The sequence below is a fragment of the Aythya marila genome (genome assembly GCF_965140915.1).
Source record: "Aythya marila genome assembly, chromosome: 8".
Taxonomy (NCBI): domain Eukaryota; kingdom Metazoa; phylum Chordata; class Aves; order Anseriformes; family Anatidae; genus Aythya; species Aythya marila.
The window spans coordinates 17,553,873-17,571,241 of record NC_139049.1 but is presented as its reverse complement, the minus strand read 5'-3'; the positions used below and the strand labels follow the sequence as shown (position 1 = coordinate 17,571,241).

The 17,369-nt window shown below is 38.1% G+C and overlaps 1 protein-coding gene across 1 annotated transcript in view; it reads right to left on the bottom strand.

Annotated features, from left to right (window-relative positions):
- COL24A1 (collagen type XXIV alpha 1 chain) overlaps positions 1 to 17,369 on the bottom strand; it is a 134,805-nt gene that overhangs the window by 107,489 nt on the left and 9,947 nt on the right. Inside the window, exons 3-6 of the mRNA XM_082765828.1 lie at positions 14,839 to 16,124; positions 7,102 to 7,155; positions 4,010 to 4,063; positions 388 to 441 (exon numbers count right to left, since the gene is read on the bottom strand). Coding sequence (XP_082621954.1) covers positions 388 to 441; positions 4,010 to 4,063; positions 7,102 to 7,155; positions 14,839 to 16,124 — 1,448 coding nt within the window. The remainder of the gene's footprint in view (positions 1 to 387; positions 442 to 4,009; positions 4,064 to 7,101; positions 7,156 to 14,838; positions 16,125 to 17,369) is intronic.

The window sequence follows — 17,369 nt, the reverse complement described above, 5'->3', positions numbered from 1 at the left end:
CTAGTAAGTAAGAGTTATTTGTTAACGTTTACTTTGTTATAGATAAGTCCTGGACTCCTACCTGTTTTATACTTAGAACAAATATTCCGCAACTGAACTAACAGCAAATGCTCCTAATAAAGTTTTTCACAAACACAAGTCACTCTAAGAACTAGTCTAACACATTAAAATGTAAATATGCCATTAGATTTTAGCATTATCATTGGTTTTAAGGTTTCATATGTAATCAGATGATTTGTAATCTAAAAATGAGTAAGCCACAAGCTTTCAAACACATTTCGATGAAGAATCATTCTAAATATTTATACTCAATACTTCCACAAAAAAATGCAACAGATAAAACACACACACACACACATATATATATATATAAAATTAAGATGTTACCTTTTCCCCACGTTTTGCAGGTCCTGGGGAGAATCCTGGGTCTCCTTTAGGGCCCTATCACAGAGAAATAAGCTCTTTAATATTATCAGGGAAAAGATTTTTTAATTATGTATGTGGAAACAAATGTTTTCCACTGTTACAGTGAGAGAAGTGGGAATGTATATATAAACTGTATTTATTATCACTGAAAAAGTTTTGGAAAAAATCTGTAAAGCATGATGACAAATTATGGTAATTCACACTGAAAGGAGATTTGTATTTTTGAAATTTCATGTCACAACAACATTTATTACAAAGCTTTTATTTGCAACTTGTCTAGCAATACAGATGTCAGTGTGTCTGTATTCACAATTATAACTGAATATATTACCTGTTCTTGGTTTTGCCTGTAAAGCCTTATTTATCAAACAGTAAATGGATACCAGTAGAGCATGCTGTTATTTCAATTTCTGTGAAACTGTATTTTAAAATCCTTTAATCCAGAGTAGGCCTGTTTAAATCTGTTCATTTACTTTAAATGCTTATCTTTCCTTAATTGCGTCAGTGTTCTTCTCCGAGTTAAAGGTTGCTTTAAAGGAACACATGCTTTCAGCAACCATTATTATTCTCACAGGTATTTCCATTAGCTTGTCCATAAGGTTAATATACTTCTGCACAAACCCTTTAAAAAGGCACATGTGAAGCAGTCCCGCTAAACAGGATTACAGTAGTCACCTGGACTGAAATGTTTCCTCAGGACCCACCACCTCAGGACACCATATATTCCCCAGTACAATGCAAGATTACCACTCTATATTACTGTGCTGATTTAAACTCGTCTGGGTCTTCCTCACACTCACCACCTACTCTACCCAGTGCAGACATTCTGGAAGGACAGAGCTGACACCATGGTGGAAGGCCTCTGTTCATTTACAAATCATTTCCTAGCTGTTCATCATTCCTGGGCAGAAATTACTGCCTGCATCTAAAACTAGGCCACAGAGCAGGGAAGAACTCTGCCACACTGATCACTGCTATTCCACAACCTTGGTGCCAGACCCTTTGAAAGGAACAGTTTAGGCCATCCTGGGGACAAGGTACAAGACCTGCCAGCCATGGCTGGATATCTCTAGCTAGCCAACACTCCTCTCATAGGGATGTACAAAACGAGCAGTGTGAGGCTTCCTGACAGTCTGCCAGTTAAGACCTGTAAAATAGTTAAAAATCTACATATTTGAACTTTATATTTAAATTTTATGTACATGAAATGCTACTGGGCCTGATACTCATCTTGCTTTCATTACTGCAGATCAAGAATTATCCCACCACAGTTAAGATTTGTATGTGAAGCCATTGGAGAAACCGAACTTGTTGAATACTAAAAATAAAGCCTAGAAATCTTTAAAAATAAATCTTTACTGTCAATTTGTCAGGTCACCACCACCAAAAAGAAAATACGCACACAAAAAAATAAATCAAAACAAACAACCCAGCTCCCCCCAAACAAACAAACAAATAAAAAAAACACAAGCCTTCTGACAACTAAACTCACAGCCTTTCCTTTCCTCTATAGACATAATTCCTCATTGCTTTTAATTTAAAAAGCAAACCAGCCATTGTTATGCATCATTTTCAAATTTGGATGAACATATGACTCTCATTCCAAAAACAAACGAACGTGATCTTAGCCTGCAAAGCAGCAAATGGAAGCAACATGGAAAAACAAAAAGTTAGTACTGCAAGCAACAAAGGCTAGGTGCAGGTGTTAACAATGCCCCATGTACACACCCATACACAGAATTAACTATGCTGAAGGGTCATGGCAGAAGAAAAAGTTGATTAATTTGCCTTATTTTAACCTATCTACTAGAATTACATACTTTCATAATCAACAGGTATATGAATAAGCTTTTAAATGTCAAGATGCAAGGATAAATAAAGCACCTCATTATTTAATCCATGTAACATCAGTGTACTTAGAACAGCGCCAAAATCCACAAACTTGATTTTCTTGACCTAACTCTTTTTCCTGAGAGCCGGAAACATAGTTAAGTTTCTTAAGTATTTTAAAATGACTTTAACACCCTCAATCAACTGTTTATCAGAAATTGAATGCTGAGGACACTTAGCTATCGGTAAGAACTGCTAAGCATATGTTCAGGGTGGAATCTGGCTCTTCATCTGAAAGGATCAGTAGAAACACTGAGAAGGATATTAGCTAATGTTGTTCCATGCTTCAAACAACTGCATAAGGGATGTTTCAACATAGAAGGGAAAATGCATGCATCTTAAAGGTAAAATACAATTCTGCATGAAGTTACTGCCAGAAAATTATTGCAACTCATCTGTTATGTGTTAAGACCAAACAAAAGTGTTCATTTCAGCTTCCATAGTCAGTATAGGTCAACTGGATCTTCACAGTCAATTCTTGGTGAGCACCTGGTTAGTTTCTTTTCAAATAAAGCTATTTCAGAAGGTACTTGTACTGAAAGGGTAATTTATAGTCCAACAGATTAAGACGAATGCTAACCACCTAATGAAATGTGTGTGTATACATACCTATATATCTGCATCTGTGTGTGTGTGTATAGATATGTGCATATCCACACAATTCCTTCTGTTTTTAAATTCCTGGAGATGGCTACATGACTGATCAGGATTATAACTCAGGGGGGTGGGAAAATCCATTATCAAACAAAACCTCCAAGTAATTGGTTACAACTATTTTCCTAACAATGTACTCAATTGTCACAATATTTATGCTTGCTGTATAATAAACTATGAATCTGAGCTTAACTGTTCCTATAAAACTAGACAGTAACAAAAAGACATAAATAGAGTTGCTTCTTTTTACAGTGTTTATCACTGAAAGCTTTATTAAATTTCTTTTTATGTCCTCAAGTAGTTTCTAACACCTGTCATGACAGGTCAGATTCCTGCCACAAGGAATCGCACTAAAACAAATCATGGTTGCTGTTCTTTTTTCCTAACTTATCTATCAAATCATTCAAACTAAATATGAGTTGAAGGCATTCTGCAGTTGCACAAATCTGTCAAAACTGTTTAAAGGGCCTTATGTTACACAGGTTTGAAGGGTTTTTATTTGAGCTTCCAGGTCTCATATTTTTTCTTCAGTTTTAAATATCACATCCACACATCTAGAGAAAATTACTATATTAATCAAGTGATAATGTTTGAAATAGCAGAGTATTTAAATATGGAAGGTTGGGTACTGACACAAAAAAAAGGAATTTATAGAGAATGACTCAGTCTTTTTTCCCCCCTTGTTCTTTTCAATCAAGACAAAAAGATTACAGCAATTAGATGTTTATTCTCCATAAATTCCAGCTTATTGAAGAGGCTGAGCTAATTTACAGAAACTCTTTTGGGAAGCACAGACTACTTGCATGGGTAATAGTTTCCGAATCACCATTCTGCACATAGTTTTTTATTCCCCAAATAAACTTCTATTTTGTTTTGATTTTGATTGATTATATTTAATTAAAAATTGTTTATAGTAATAGTCTCCATCTGTAAACCAAAGAAGGCCAATTGCTTCAATTAAAGGAACCAGTGCTATGACTTCCAAAAAGTCATTAAGAAGCTCACGTATTTACATGGCAACATAGATAAACTAACTCACCTTTGGACCCGGCAATCCTGGCAAACCTGGATTACCATGTGGTCCTGGAATACCCTGTAAAAACAAACAAAAAAGGGAGTGGAATTATTCAGCACATCACTGAACAACTGTGAAAAGTTTTGTGAATCATTTTACTGTGTAATTGTTGCTTTTAGAAGCACTGTTTGGGACGTTCAAGGGATTCTCAAGAAATGTGCACATCTTCCTAAAAATTAAGTACTCCCCCCCTTCTTTTAAATCTCTTTTTTCTTTCTTTTATCATCTTCCCAAATCTGAACAGGTATTTGGCATGCAGTCACTGCAAAGTTGCTCTGCAGCTGCAAAACTTGGAAGCATTAAATTAAAGCAGAAAACACATTCACAGGCAGCCAGCTTATAAACTGCAAAAAGAAGGAATTGTAGTAGTTCTCACTGATTTAAGGGATAACTCAAACAGGAGCATTCCATCTCCTCTAAATAAATCATCACAGACAGAAACCCGTCTGATTCTCCCACAGCTAATGTAGAAAATGGGTTTGTTGCCAAAATAATTTAACTAAAACCATTCCAGGAACAGAATGTCTAACCAGGACTATCTATATCTAGTTAAAACACCATCCAGGATAAGCGTCCATTCCCGCAATACACTGAGTAATCCTCAGTCCACGACAAACTGCGCATTAGGGAAACTATTTTTGCAATGGCTGTCAGCAGCTATTTTTCCAATAAAACTGGAGGACCAAACTGGTGAAAATCTATCTCTGGTAAGTCAGCAGTGAAACTTTCACTGAATTTACTAAGGCCAAAATTCACCCAAACAATTCAACAAATAACAAAAGAATAAGAATCTGTTTCATCTCTCTCATAGTCTTAGTATTCTTAAAGGAGATAAACTCAGCATTTATTTTTTTTCTTCATATGACTCTGAATTTAGCAATTATACCTTGCAGTAACACTGAAAGCTGTATCTCTTAAGCACTCTGTCTTACTAATGACAATGTTGACAAAACTCCATAGAAATACTAATCTCTCAAACAGCACGTGGGATTAGCTTGAATGCTGGCAACATTGGAGGCTCTCTCAGGGATTTAGGAGAAAGGAAACAAATAGAAAGTGCCAATGGAGCTCGAGCACTGAAGTGGCTCCTAGCTTTTGCTGCTTGCAAGAGTCACTTGCAAGTTGGAGCACAACTGAAGATGTGCTGCACCACAGAGGTGCAAAGGTATCCTGGTGGAATGGGAGGCATTAGGGGAAGTTGATCTCATTGTTGATTAATTCTGAAGTCACTGGAAGTTCATTCTTGAAAGAACTTGGAACAGGCCAAAAAACAAACGCACGCAAAAACAAAAACCTTCAGTGTCAGATGTGGACTTCACCACAGAAACACAGAAATCAAGATCTGTTTTTAATGGCAATCTCTGACCATTAATCAGACATTGGTATACTGCCCAAAGTCTTCAACCCTTGTGAACTTCTGTCAATATCAGGCTTGGACACGGACCCAAGAAACCTTGCAGAAGGCCCAGGCAATGCAGCTCTGCACTCTGCTGCTTTCCTTTGACACCTCGAGTCACATTTTCAGATCACAAATGGCAGTTCACGCAATGGAATACAAAGTCACGGGGCAGACTTGTACATGTGGAGATGAACTTTGCATCAACAGGGTTTTACATGCTTTTTGGCTCAAACTACTCTGACGTACCATGTCTTTTCACTAGCTGTACTTGCTTGAATTTATCAGCATTAGGCAAAGTAAAGAGCACTGACATTTCAAAAAAAAAAAAAAAACTCCTTTGCTCAAATACTTTTCCAGTCTTTCTTGGCCCATATGAATATCTATTTTAAACTCTGTGGCAGAATTGCTGGTAAATAATCACCTTGGCCATTTCCTTACTTCTCCAGGTACCTTACCATAAATGGTGTCTCCTTACATCAGAAAGGATGCCCTACTCAATAACTAATCCAAAAAACTTGCACAGTAGAGCGCTATGCTCATAAGTCCTCTACACGTTAGAGGACTTGCAGCAATAAGAACAGAGCAGGAGAGAGATCTCACCAGCAGACATGGCTTTAGACACACAGGCAACCTCCAAAACAAAAGCAACTTCAACTTGTGAGGGTTGACTTGGGTATGTTGGATCCTGCCTCCAAGGCAGGAATGGCCTCATAAGCAATACTGTTTGGCAATTTAAAAATCTGAGATATAGGTACTGTCAGCTCTTACGTAGCAGGATAATTTGAAAAAAGAACACAAGAAATTAAGTCAAAAAGATATGTATTTGAAGAAATTGTTTTCATTTTATACTTTTAAGTGTGTCTTATCCACTCTCTTACCTCCAGCTGCTCTAAAGCACTCATTCAGACTTCTGCCCCCTCAACCAGTGCACTTTCCTACCCAGCCACATCAAGTTTTGAAAGCCAGCAACGTACAGGACATTCAACACTTTGAGTGACAGCTTGTTTAAATATGCTCCAAAGACTGACTCAACACTACTCCCACACATTGGCTAGGATTTTCATATAAACTGCTCCCTTACTTCCTACTTTCCATTCGGCTAGCTTAGGGTGCTACAGCATAACCGCTTACATCCCCAAATACCATGACCCTAAATCTTCTACATAACAAATGCCTATCACGCCTTTTATCAAGCTATTGTAACACAAGAGTCCAAAACAGATTACTGGGAATTATTTTTCAGTCTTGCAGTGGTTAATTTTGTATCAGCCGTCTGCTCCTCTGTGGCAGTGATACACATTGCTCACTCCCTCTCATTCCAAAAACAAACGAACATGATCTTAGCCTGCAAAGCAGCAAATGGAAGCAACATGGAAAAACAAAAAGTTAGTACTGCAAGCAACAAAGGCTAGGTGCAGGTGTTAACAATGCCCCATGTACACACCCATACACAGAATTAACTATGCTGAAGGGTCATGGCAGAAGAAAAAGTTGATTAATTTGCCTTATTTTAACCTATCTACTAGAATTACATACTTTCATAATCAACAGGTATATGAATAAGCTTTTAAATAAAACCAAAAGATGTGAACTCCAACTCGAGTTTAATTATCATTGGCCTGTGCAGACCCACACAAGAACACAGCTGTTTACTCACCCGAGGACCCCTCTTTCCTGATGGACCAGGTAAGCCTGGAGGACCTGGGGGACCCTGGTGACAGAAAATCAAAACAATTAAGGCTAAAATTCAGCACAAGGACAGTACCACAAGTCTGAATCAGACCAATTCTTCTTGTTGATGACTTTCTGGTAGTAGAAGCCTCTCTACTTGAAAACTGATTCCCAAAGTGCAAGCACGTGTGTTTTTAGCCTTGCTCAATATCAGATCATGTTTAGAAATTATTTTATGCCTGAGGAATTGGAGACAATCTAGATTAATACAAATATGCTTAAGCAAAATTTACAAAGGAAGGAGAGCTAATCTCAAGAGCTAGAAACATGTTCAATGTATTTCAAAACAAAGAACAAAGGATAATTAAGCCTTTTTAATAAATACACTGGCATGCCAAATATTTTATAAAAGTCAGATAAGTAATCATGAAAAACGAGATAACCACTGCACAGAAAAGACAGACATGAAAAAAAGAAACAAACACGGACAAATGATTGTCTAAGTTCCCCGATAACAAGCTTGGGATACGGATAACTGGCAATGTGTTCATCCTTAGTTTCACTTGTATATAAATAATATAACTTACTTATATATATGTATATAAATTATATAAATCACCCAGACTTCCTCATGCTCCTGTGTTCTGCAGATTCTGCATCTTCTCACCTGAAAGCCTAGGTGAAACCCTTTGAATATCATCCTGCCCACCCCCAGACAACACTGCTGAAAGCTGGCAGGCATACCAGAGAAAATCAAAAGGGCAAGCATGGTGACTGAAATGAAATGGCCAATTTGCAGGCTTTGAAAAGAAAAGCCAGCATGTTTTTCATAAAAAAATGTGTATATTTATAAAATAAACCCTTTGAGGTTTTATTAACAACAAATAAATTACTTAATTAAGGCAAAACTGTATTTTTTAAAAACCTAAAGTTTTAGGGAAGTGACATTTCTTTTACCTTGGAAAGAACATCACTGGCAGAGAAGAGAGTGCCGATTATAGGCTTTAGGAAATACTAAGCCAATTACCTTCATTTAGCCAAAATATGGACTTCTCTGCACAGTTCTGGAAAAATAAATCTTATTCTGAGGAAGAACAGCAACAAAAAATATTTTCCTTTCCAATTAATCATAGTAATCTTCAGAGACTTTTTTTTTTTTTTTTAACTGTACAAAATTCAAGTGATACAATCTTTCACTGTAGAGGACAGTTTCAGTGTTCTGGACTCAGTAAGATCCCACTACATTTACTCACAAAAAATCTGCTAGAGCCACTCTAATATCTCCTATTAATTAAATGGTCTAAGAAAACAGTGGAAATTTTAAATTGGAAAAACTAAGTCTTGTATTAATATATGTCTAGCTGAATCCTGGAACCTTGCTGACTGCCCCAAAACCATCAGAATTGGGAAACATCTGGTTTTGGAGCTAGTCCTTGCAACAAACGTGGATTCTCCTGTAAACAAATTATACGCTTTTTTTTTTTTTTTTTTCCCCCCAGGCTGGCAATTATGGCCAATGAAAGTCTCAGGGAAATTGGGCATCAGCTTGGGCAGTAAGACCAGATGCCTTGACTCTCTGAAGTGCTGAGCACTGGCAATCGTCACTGGGCTCCACCTGCCAGAAAGTTCAGTTGGCACCCACAGCGCAAATAATGACTTATACAACCCAGAAGACACTTCAAGAGCAGTACTGGTAGCATTTCCCCAAAGTTACTGTCATAAACGTGATAGCTGTTTAAAGAAAGCTTAGTGGTAGGCAGGGACAATGCAGAGAGGCAGCCCTGCTGCAGCCCTAGCCCACACGTGCACCTCTAAACAGCAACGCAAGTCTTGCTCTGCACGAGGAGATACTACAACAGAGCAAGACTCTGAATGTTGTTCAATGCAATATTCATCCTACCTGTAGTGCAGGTAGGGAACGTATGTATGCCCATCCTGCATAATGTTATGCAGACACAAACCACATACAGGTTGTGCTTCCATCTCCACGTAATTTAGATCTGTTACTGTCCCAGGAAACAAGTCATGGTCATAAAGTCAAACTCTAACATCATATTTTTAGCTAAGGGTATTCACTATTCACCCTGATTGCATAAACACTCACTAGTATCTTTATGCTTTTCTTCAGTTAAAAGATCCTCATAGGGTTTAAGAGTAAAAACCTCGCAGCAAGCTCTTCACCTGGCATTCTTGTCAGGAGAGTTCCAAAAACACACCTCAGACAGCACAGGGAGTTCCCACCCTGCCACAGCTGGAATAACGCCTTCTGATCTTTCCTCTCAAATTGTAAGTTGAGATATATGCTTTGTTTAGAAAATTATCCTCTGGCTACAAAAGGAAATATACCACATTTTTCATTAAGTAAAAATAGTTTTAACTAGCATACAATCTTTTGTGGTAAGAAGTTCTTCTCAACGCCTATTTCAGACACTCTACATTTCCATAAAAAAAAAAATAATAATCCATTCCACCTTTTTCCTCGCAGAAACATGAATGCATACTTATTGCTATCTCTTGTCTTTGCTGCTGATTTACTGAATGAGGACAGCAGGAATGTTTTTCCTTACTCAATTCCTTTCTTGATATATCTTTTTTAATAGATTCTGCTTTCTTTGCAAAAAAATGCTTTGTGATTACACTAATTCATGAATAATTACCTCTCTTCATCTAAAAACACAAAAATGAAGCAAAACTAATGGAGGAGAAACTTTTTGCTACACAGTAGGAAAACACATTCTGTTCTCACAATCAAGCTCTCAGCAAACCCTAGAAATAGCAAAATAATTTGAACTATAGAGCCAAGAGTGAATAATGCATTCCTCAGGCTTTCTAAAACAAGGTCAACTGTTGTTGACTTTGAAGTCTCTGGTTAACAATAATTAACAGTTAATTGAACAACTGAACAAATACTTGAGTCTTCTTGCAATTCTTCATCCTTAAGATGTCATCTTTTTTTTTTTTTTTTTTTTTTTTCTCCAAGACCATTTTCTCTACAGAAAGCCTTTATACCTGTGCACAAGGACTAACAAACCAGCTTGCTAAATGCATCTGCAAAACATTACTGCTTAGAAAATATGCAGTGGGAAATGTCTTAATGACCTTATTCTACAAAGGGTAGTCCTACAAAAGGCATCCCATTGATTTGTGCCTTGATCTTCCATCCTGCTAAAGGATATTTTAACTTTTTGGGAAACAACAGTCATAGAACTATAGTTAAACACTTCTCAAAACATTACCTTGCTATATAGATGCAACACATTTTAAGGAAACATTATTGCCCCTCCCAGGTGATTGATTAAAGCATTAGCAAGGACTCTCCTTGACCACAGCATCTTTCTTACTCCTTAACCCACAGTGGCTCAGACTCCTCAACTTACGCAACCTCTCAGCTGAGAGCAGACTTAGCACACCACACACCAGTCTTCCTGGAAATGTTATTGCAACTAATTGTGAGAAGCTATTACACCCCATACACTTCTTCAACTTGTTTAAGCAACAGCAAACTTCAAGTCAGCATGACTTTTAATAGTAGCTAGGAAGCAATTTATGAATACAGTAGAGAGGCATCTCTCAGGCATCCACTTAAGCTCCTGAAGACAACTTCTTCAAGTGAGTCAGTCTCTCTTAAACCAAGGAATTAGTCATTCGTTTTAATAGTTTCTCCTCCAACTGCTGCCAACAGTAGTAATTAAACAAACTTGAAGCAATTAAAAGTGTTAACGTTTTTGTACTTGACATTTTAACTACCAACAAAAAATTACTACTTTGGTAAACATTACAGATGCAAACTTTAAATCCGCTGCTTTAATAGCATCAGCTTGCACAAAACAGATGAAGCTTCTTTAAGAAAGACGCTAGGAGTTATCATCCTTATGAATTGCGAGCATTTAATTGATCTAATTGAGGGGAGAAGCTCTAGTTGTGACTTCATCGTGAGAAAAATAAGAGTAGATCCCACACTTCCAGTAATTTCCACTACCTTTTGAAAGGTCCTCAATGAGTGTTGTACTGAGTGTGCAGATTTCCTAGGATATTCAATCCAGCCTTTCTATGGATGCATGTGCAGTTCTTCCAGCCTGTCAAATGGCTGTTGGTATGTTTTTGTTTTTTAAATTTATTTAAAGACAGAGCTCAGCACATGGAAACTGAGGGCAATTCTCTCAACTGTGGCCTTTGCATACTCAAACCAGTAGAAAAATAGCCAGTCTCCAAAGCTCATCACTCCTAGTAACGAATACAGGTTATCACTGTAATGCTTGATGCATTCTCTAGTTGTACTGTAACACCACCCTAATACCCTCATCTGACTGCCTAACCAATCAGTCCCCCATCATCTGTTTGTACTTCTGATTTCTGTCATATTGCACTAATAATGTGATGATGCACTAAATGTCACCCCATCAGTTTTGGGCCATCTAGAATTCAGATTCTGTCACTCAAAATTCTTCTACCTATATCTAGCATGCTCTCTCTACCTTTTTTAAGCATTAATTTTTGAGCAATCAGGATTCTACCAAACATGAACATCCACCTATTTTTTTCCTCTTGCTTCATTTGAATTTCATTAGAAGTGATACACAAAACACATTGCTCTTCCCCAATGCCCTAGAGCAGGCAGTCACTTGTGTAGGATTAACCTCCTTTCAGTACAGCTGTTGAAGGCTTTCTCTGCAAAGAATGCTACAGCAACCAAAGCAATGTCATTAACATCAGAGGAATATACATGGCTTTGGGTTACGGATTAAAGCTTCTCACGATTGCTGTGAAGAAGATAGGAAAAATGTATCAGCTTCAGGTGAAGTAAAAGAAATGTTTAAATAATTAGGATAATTTTTATTTTTTTTTTCTAGTAAGAAAAATAAAACAGTAGCTTAACTTTTTAACTGAATTAGCAGATTTCCCAGCCTGGGCAGGGAACTGTGAGCATTACCTGCAAAGCTAAGATATGTGAAGGTAATTAACTGCCCAGTACATCCCCTGGTGCTAGGGAGAGCTGCAGCAAGCAATTTTGTTCAACTGATAAATATACTGAGTGAAATCTCGGATGACACTATTCTTACTGCTTTTTTATTTAGCACCACAGTTAGGATTATTTAGGATGTCTAAACTTCTGCCCTCTTCAAGGGTTCTCCCTCACACCTCTTGTCTGCAATAAGAGGAACTCGTCCAGGACTCAATTCTTCCTAATGCAGGGACTGCATTTCCAGTTCCTCCTGGCAGTATCTCCAGACTACTTTTCCTTACCAACCAGATAGCCCAAGAAACACCGCATTTTGTCTCCTATCACTTCTCCTGCCAGAGGAGTGTCTTCATAACCCAGAAAGCTTTTCCAACAAAGAAAAATAATTCCTAGCTCGTTTCTCAGGGGAAGTCAAATCCTGTGCAGCTAGGCAGGCTGATGCAGTTACCTGACAGCAAGTAACTGAACTTGGCTCTTCAGCTCTTACTAACCCTTCCTTCTAGCCATATGGAACTATATATCATGCAACACAATATATACATGATATAAACAGCCTTAGCACTGTGCAATTAAGAGTATCAGTTGGAAAGTTAAACAGTTAAAACATATTTTTTATCTCTTTTTTTAACCTTCATACATTGCCAATACCACGTGCAATACAAAAAGGAGTGGCTCAGCAGATGAATGGAGCAGCTTTCCCTCTAAACTAGTGGTTCAGGAGACCACACTGTTTCACTTTAATTTTGCATCATATTTTTTGGGGGGATTTTGGTCATTGCAATTGCTAGGATTTTAATCAGTCATAGTACTTTTGAAGAATTAGATGCCCTTTTCCATATGTTATCCATGAACGAAAGCCTGAATTCTGGAGCCCTGCTTTGTAGCGATGGGTGAATTCCACAGCTGTGGGATCATGGAACACAAGGGGTCTAATTATACAAGGCAAGAATCAGTTCTGGTAGATGATTAAAAGCTAACATGAAGCTGAAGAGTTTAAGAACCACAAAAGCTAGTTCTTGCCTGTCAACTCTAATAGAACGAACATTATTTTTGCATTGAAATCTTGAAAGAAGGTTCAAACCAACCACAACATAATGAAAGAAGAAGAAAGGGGGTTTCATGCCTCATCAGAACTTTTTTCTTCCCCTGCAAGGAAACTCTGCAAGTTCCTCACTTGCTTTTTTATGATCTTCACTGATAAGACTCTGTGGGTACCTATGTATTAAAGGGTTAGAGCCATGCAGATAAAACCTGGATTATCACTGTCTTCTCTCCATGGGTGTACTAGGCTGAGAAAGGAAACCAAAAGCACCTCTGCAAGTCTAAGGACAGTGACAGGCGCTGTGCCACACAAGCTGCACCAAGCACACTACAGAAATCTTCTGTGGAAAAGCCATACAGAGGGCTTTCCTCACTTTCACAACACAATGCTTCAGCTTTGCTCGGTGGCTGCTGCTGGCCCTTTCAGCTGAGCTTGTGCCCACAGCGGTCTAGACCTAGTTCCTGGCTCTGCAACAGATCACTTTTAAGACCTTGGGCACATTAAATGCTGATCCAGCAAAACATTTCAGCAGAAACACACAATATTCACTGCAACAGACTATGCCAAATGCAAGGTCTGCTTGTAGACGAGAAACTTCTGCGTCCCATCTGTAAGAGAGACATTGATAGACTGACATCACATTCAGAAGAAATTAAGCAAGAGCACCCCTCAACTAGCATGAATTACTTGTTAATGCATTTCTCAATTGTGTAACAACCTCTCTTGGCATCAGGATTCTGGTTAGAGTAAAAATTGATTTTTTAAATAAGTTGTCAGCTGCTGACTACACAAAATATTTTTCAGTGCTGAAAATATACTTGCAATAAGTTTATGGACACATTAAAGTGTATATTAAGGACTGCTTGACATCTACCAAATTGCTTTCCAGTAATATTCACATAAACACACAGAAGAGAAGAGCAAGTAGAACTACCTTCCCCATGTTATAGTTTAAAAAAATTTAAACAAAGACTTCTGCAGTAACTACTATATTTCCCAGACTAAACATAAACTGCTGTTAAACTTGCCTGTAGCATCATATACATTGTTCCCACTTTTATGTATTAAAAAATACATGGCTTTCACGCACACAGAAGGAAGGACAAATTAGTGCTATTAAAAGCACTACTGTGCATTCGAATCATTTCAGAGGTGGCTTACCCACTAATTGAAGAAAGGCCCCAGAGTAATGTAAGAGTTTAAACATTATTTTGCACCCAGCTTTCATGATCCTGCAACTGTGGGTTAGGAATGGTTTTACTGATCTAGATTCTGTAACTTGTCTGCTTCTGCCATTACAAATGCTAATAGGATTGCTCAACTGAGAAAACCATGTCATTATTCCAAACAGCTTGGCTGTTCTTTTCATGGATCAGTGTCTATGTCTGTGTACAGTATGAATTTATCCTGTAATTTTATTAAGTGAGCTGTCTCCATAGTTGGCAGTTACAAACATCTGGCTGCATTCCAAATTTTAAAAAAGCCTGGCTTGCCTATCACTTCACCAGAAGCGAATGCCTATGTAATCTGCCAGTCAATAAAAATATACAACACTTAGGGCAAAATACATGTGAGACACACTTACTGCAGACAAACATTTGTACAGTACAGTTGGGAGAAATAGCACTCACAGCATGGCATGCTTTGCAAAACTTATTTTAAAGCCTCTTTTAAAGGTATGTTGCTTCATTACAATAAAGAGTGTAGTAAAGTTAACTTACAGGAGGTCCAGTTTCCCCCTTTGAACCTCTGATACTTCCCATTTCAAATATTTTGTCACGATCTTCATAGCCATAAGCATAATTATCAACATCAATTTCATAATTGTTTTCCATGTGATAAGACTTATTAGGGGAAGAAGGTCCATTTGATGCTAGACTGAGTTGATTATCCAGAGATAGGCCAGCAGTCAAACTGTACAGGGTTGTGTTGAAGACTTGCTGCTTTTTGGTTGGTTCACCTACATGCTGTCGTTCTTTGTCCATTCCATCGCTTTTAATTTTACTCTGTTTTACAGGGGAGATCAGAGAAGGCTCACTTTGTCTGCCTGCATCTTCTATGGCATTATGTGAAGTATTTTGATATGAACCCATGGGTTTTTCAGTAATGCCTCTTCTTATGCTTGGTTTCTGCTGATGAAGGGGCAGACTGGCCTCCTCCTGGAGTTCTGTTTCTGGCCATGCTTCCAGCACAGGTTTGGCCTCTGCTGAGACATTTTGTGATTCCAAGTACTCTGGTAGAGAGTGAATCCGAGCAACATTAGTAACAGGAATGTTTGATGCTCCTTTCCTTCTGTAAGCAGGTACATCTTCTGACTGTTTTTTCTCACCCATATTTTTCTTTAAAAAAACATCCAGCCCATCTGACACATGTGGAGCTCCTAACTGAGATCGATATGTTTCAGCCTGGCGACACTGCTGTTTCACATATTTACAATAGTTTGCAGAGGCTTCTGCAGAAGGAATAATATCTAGCTGGCATATAACTCCTTCAAAGCTGACAGAGTGAGAGTTCATCCTTCCCAGGGTAAATAAACCATCCAAAACGAACATCTCCACTTCAGAATGTATTTCCTTGCTATAGTACTTCTTTCCACACTCAGCAAATATTGAGACAGTCTTGTCTCTAATGTCAATGGCAAATGAATGCCATTGTTCATTATGAACACTGTATTCAAAGTATATGGACTGCTTCCCTCCAGTGAACACCACTACTTTTCTCGGTAGCAACTGGACACCAAACTGCAGCCTGTTCTTGTTCCTAATACTGAAAAGAAAAGCATTATTTACTCTGTAAGAGTACAACCCAACCAATACGGTGAAACGATGCCCTAGATTTGCTGGTATGACTTGAGCGATGGGGGACTCAATATGTGCATCACCAGTCAGTACAACTCCTGCTACAGTCAGACGAACCCCCTGAGGTAATGGCGATGCTGAGGGCACTGTTGTCTCTGAAGGCTGTTGAACACTGCTCACGAGGCCTAGCTGATGAAGAACATCTACTGCTGTAAAAAGAAATAAAAGCAAGTTGTTGATTTTGTTTGCAAACTCAAATTCAGATCCATGTAAACAAATGTACACACAGCATCTTAACAAATCTGTGCTTCCTAAAACATAAATACTGCATGCAGCAAGGCCTCCAAATCCCTGAAGTAATGTACAACAAATTTCCATATAAATCAGACAAATACAATTAAAGCCAGCTTTCCTGATGAACAAAATGTAACTAAAAGAAAACACTCATGTAATGCCCACTGGAGAGTAATTCACTTATGAAACTGAAAAATCCCCAGTGCTGTCCCACACCAGCTGTCTGAGGCAATTCAGAATGGTTCTCTCCATTCCGATTTCAAGTAAAAAATTAAAGCCACTTTCCTCCAAAAGGAGAAATAAATGGTCAAGGATGAGTGAATTAATTTGCTATTGCCTAAATTAGATACTGACTAAATTAGATACAGACACACTGGAGCTGGTGTGCCTAGACACCTTCTTCCGTCAAGATGAAGATGAAGACCCTGTTTTAAAACTGACTAGCATTATTTAACAGTCGCACTGATGTCATAAGCCTAACTGGGAAGAGACTGGCACTACCCACAGTGTTTAGCTGAGAATGTTTTTTAATTATTATTTTTTTTTTACTGCATAATTTGTTCTTATATTAAGTAAACAAAGCTACCAAATGGCATAACAAAAACTGGACGTAATCAACAGAAGCTAAGGATGTACTGCTATCTTAAGAGAAAAGAGCAACCGAAACAAACGGATGTTCAATATTTTAGTGGAAAAAAGGTTTCCTTTCCCAGCCTTCCCTTCTTCTGTTTATTGAATGTATTCATTGCAAACTTTAAGGACAGACAGATGTTGGCTTAGTTTCAGTAGTAAATTATGAAAAGAGCCTGAGACTTCCTCGAGAGTGGTTTATAAATTGGAACCAAAAGCATCAACCTGAATGCACCGTGCATCTTGAAAATTAATTATTCACCTTGTAGTGTTTCTAGCCATGTTAGAGATGTGCAGGCGTGCCAAGATTATCCTGGCGGGAAGCCAGCCCAGCCAGAGGTACAGGGAAAGCATATCTTTGCAGAAAGTCACGCGTACGCCAATTTCTCAAAATGTTCTGCCTCAGAGCAATTAATTTACTAGGCTATATTTTAATCTGTCATACTGATAACAGAGGTCAGGTTATGGAAGAGCTTCGAAGCAGAATACTCCTGCTAATGAACCACCACGCTTTCCCAGGACCCCAGTCC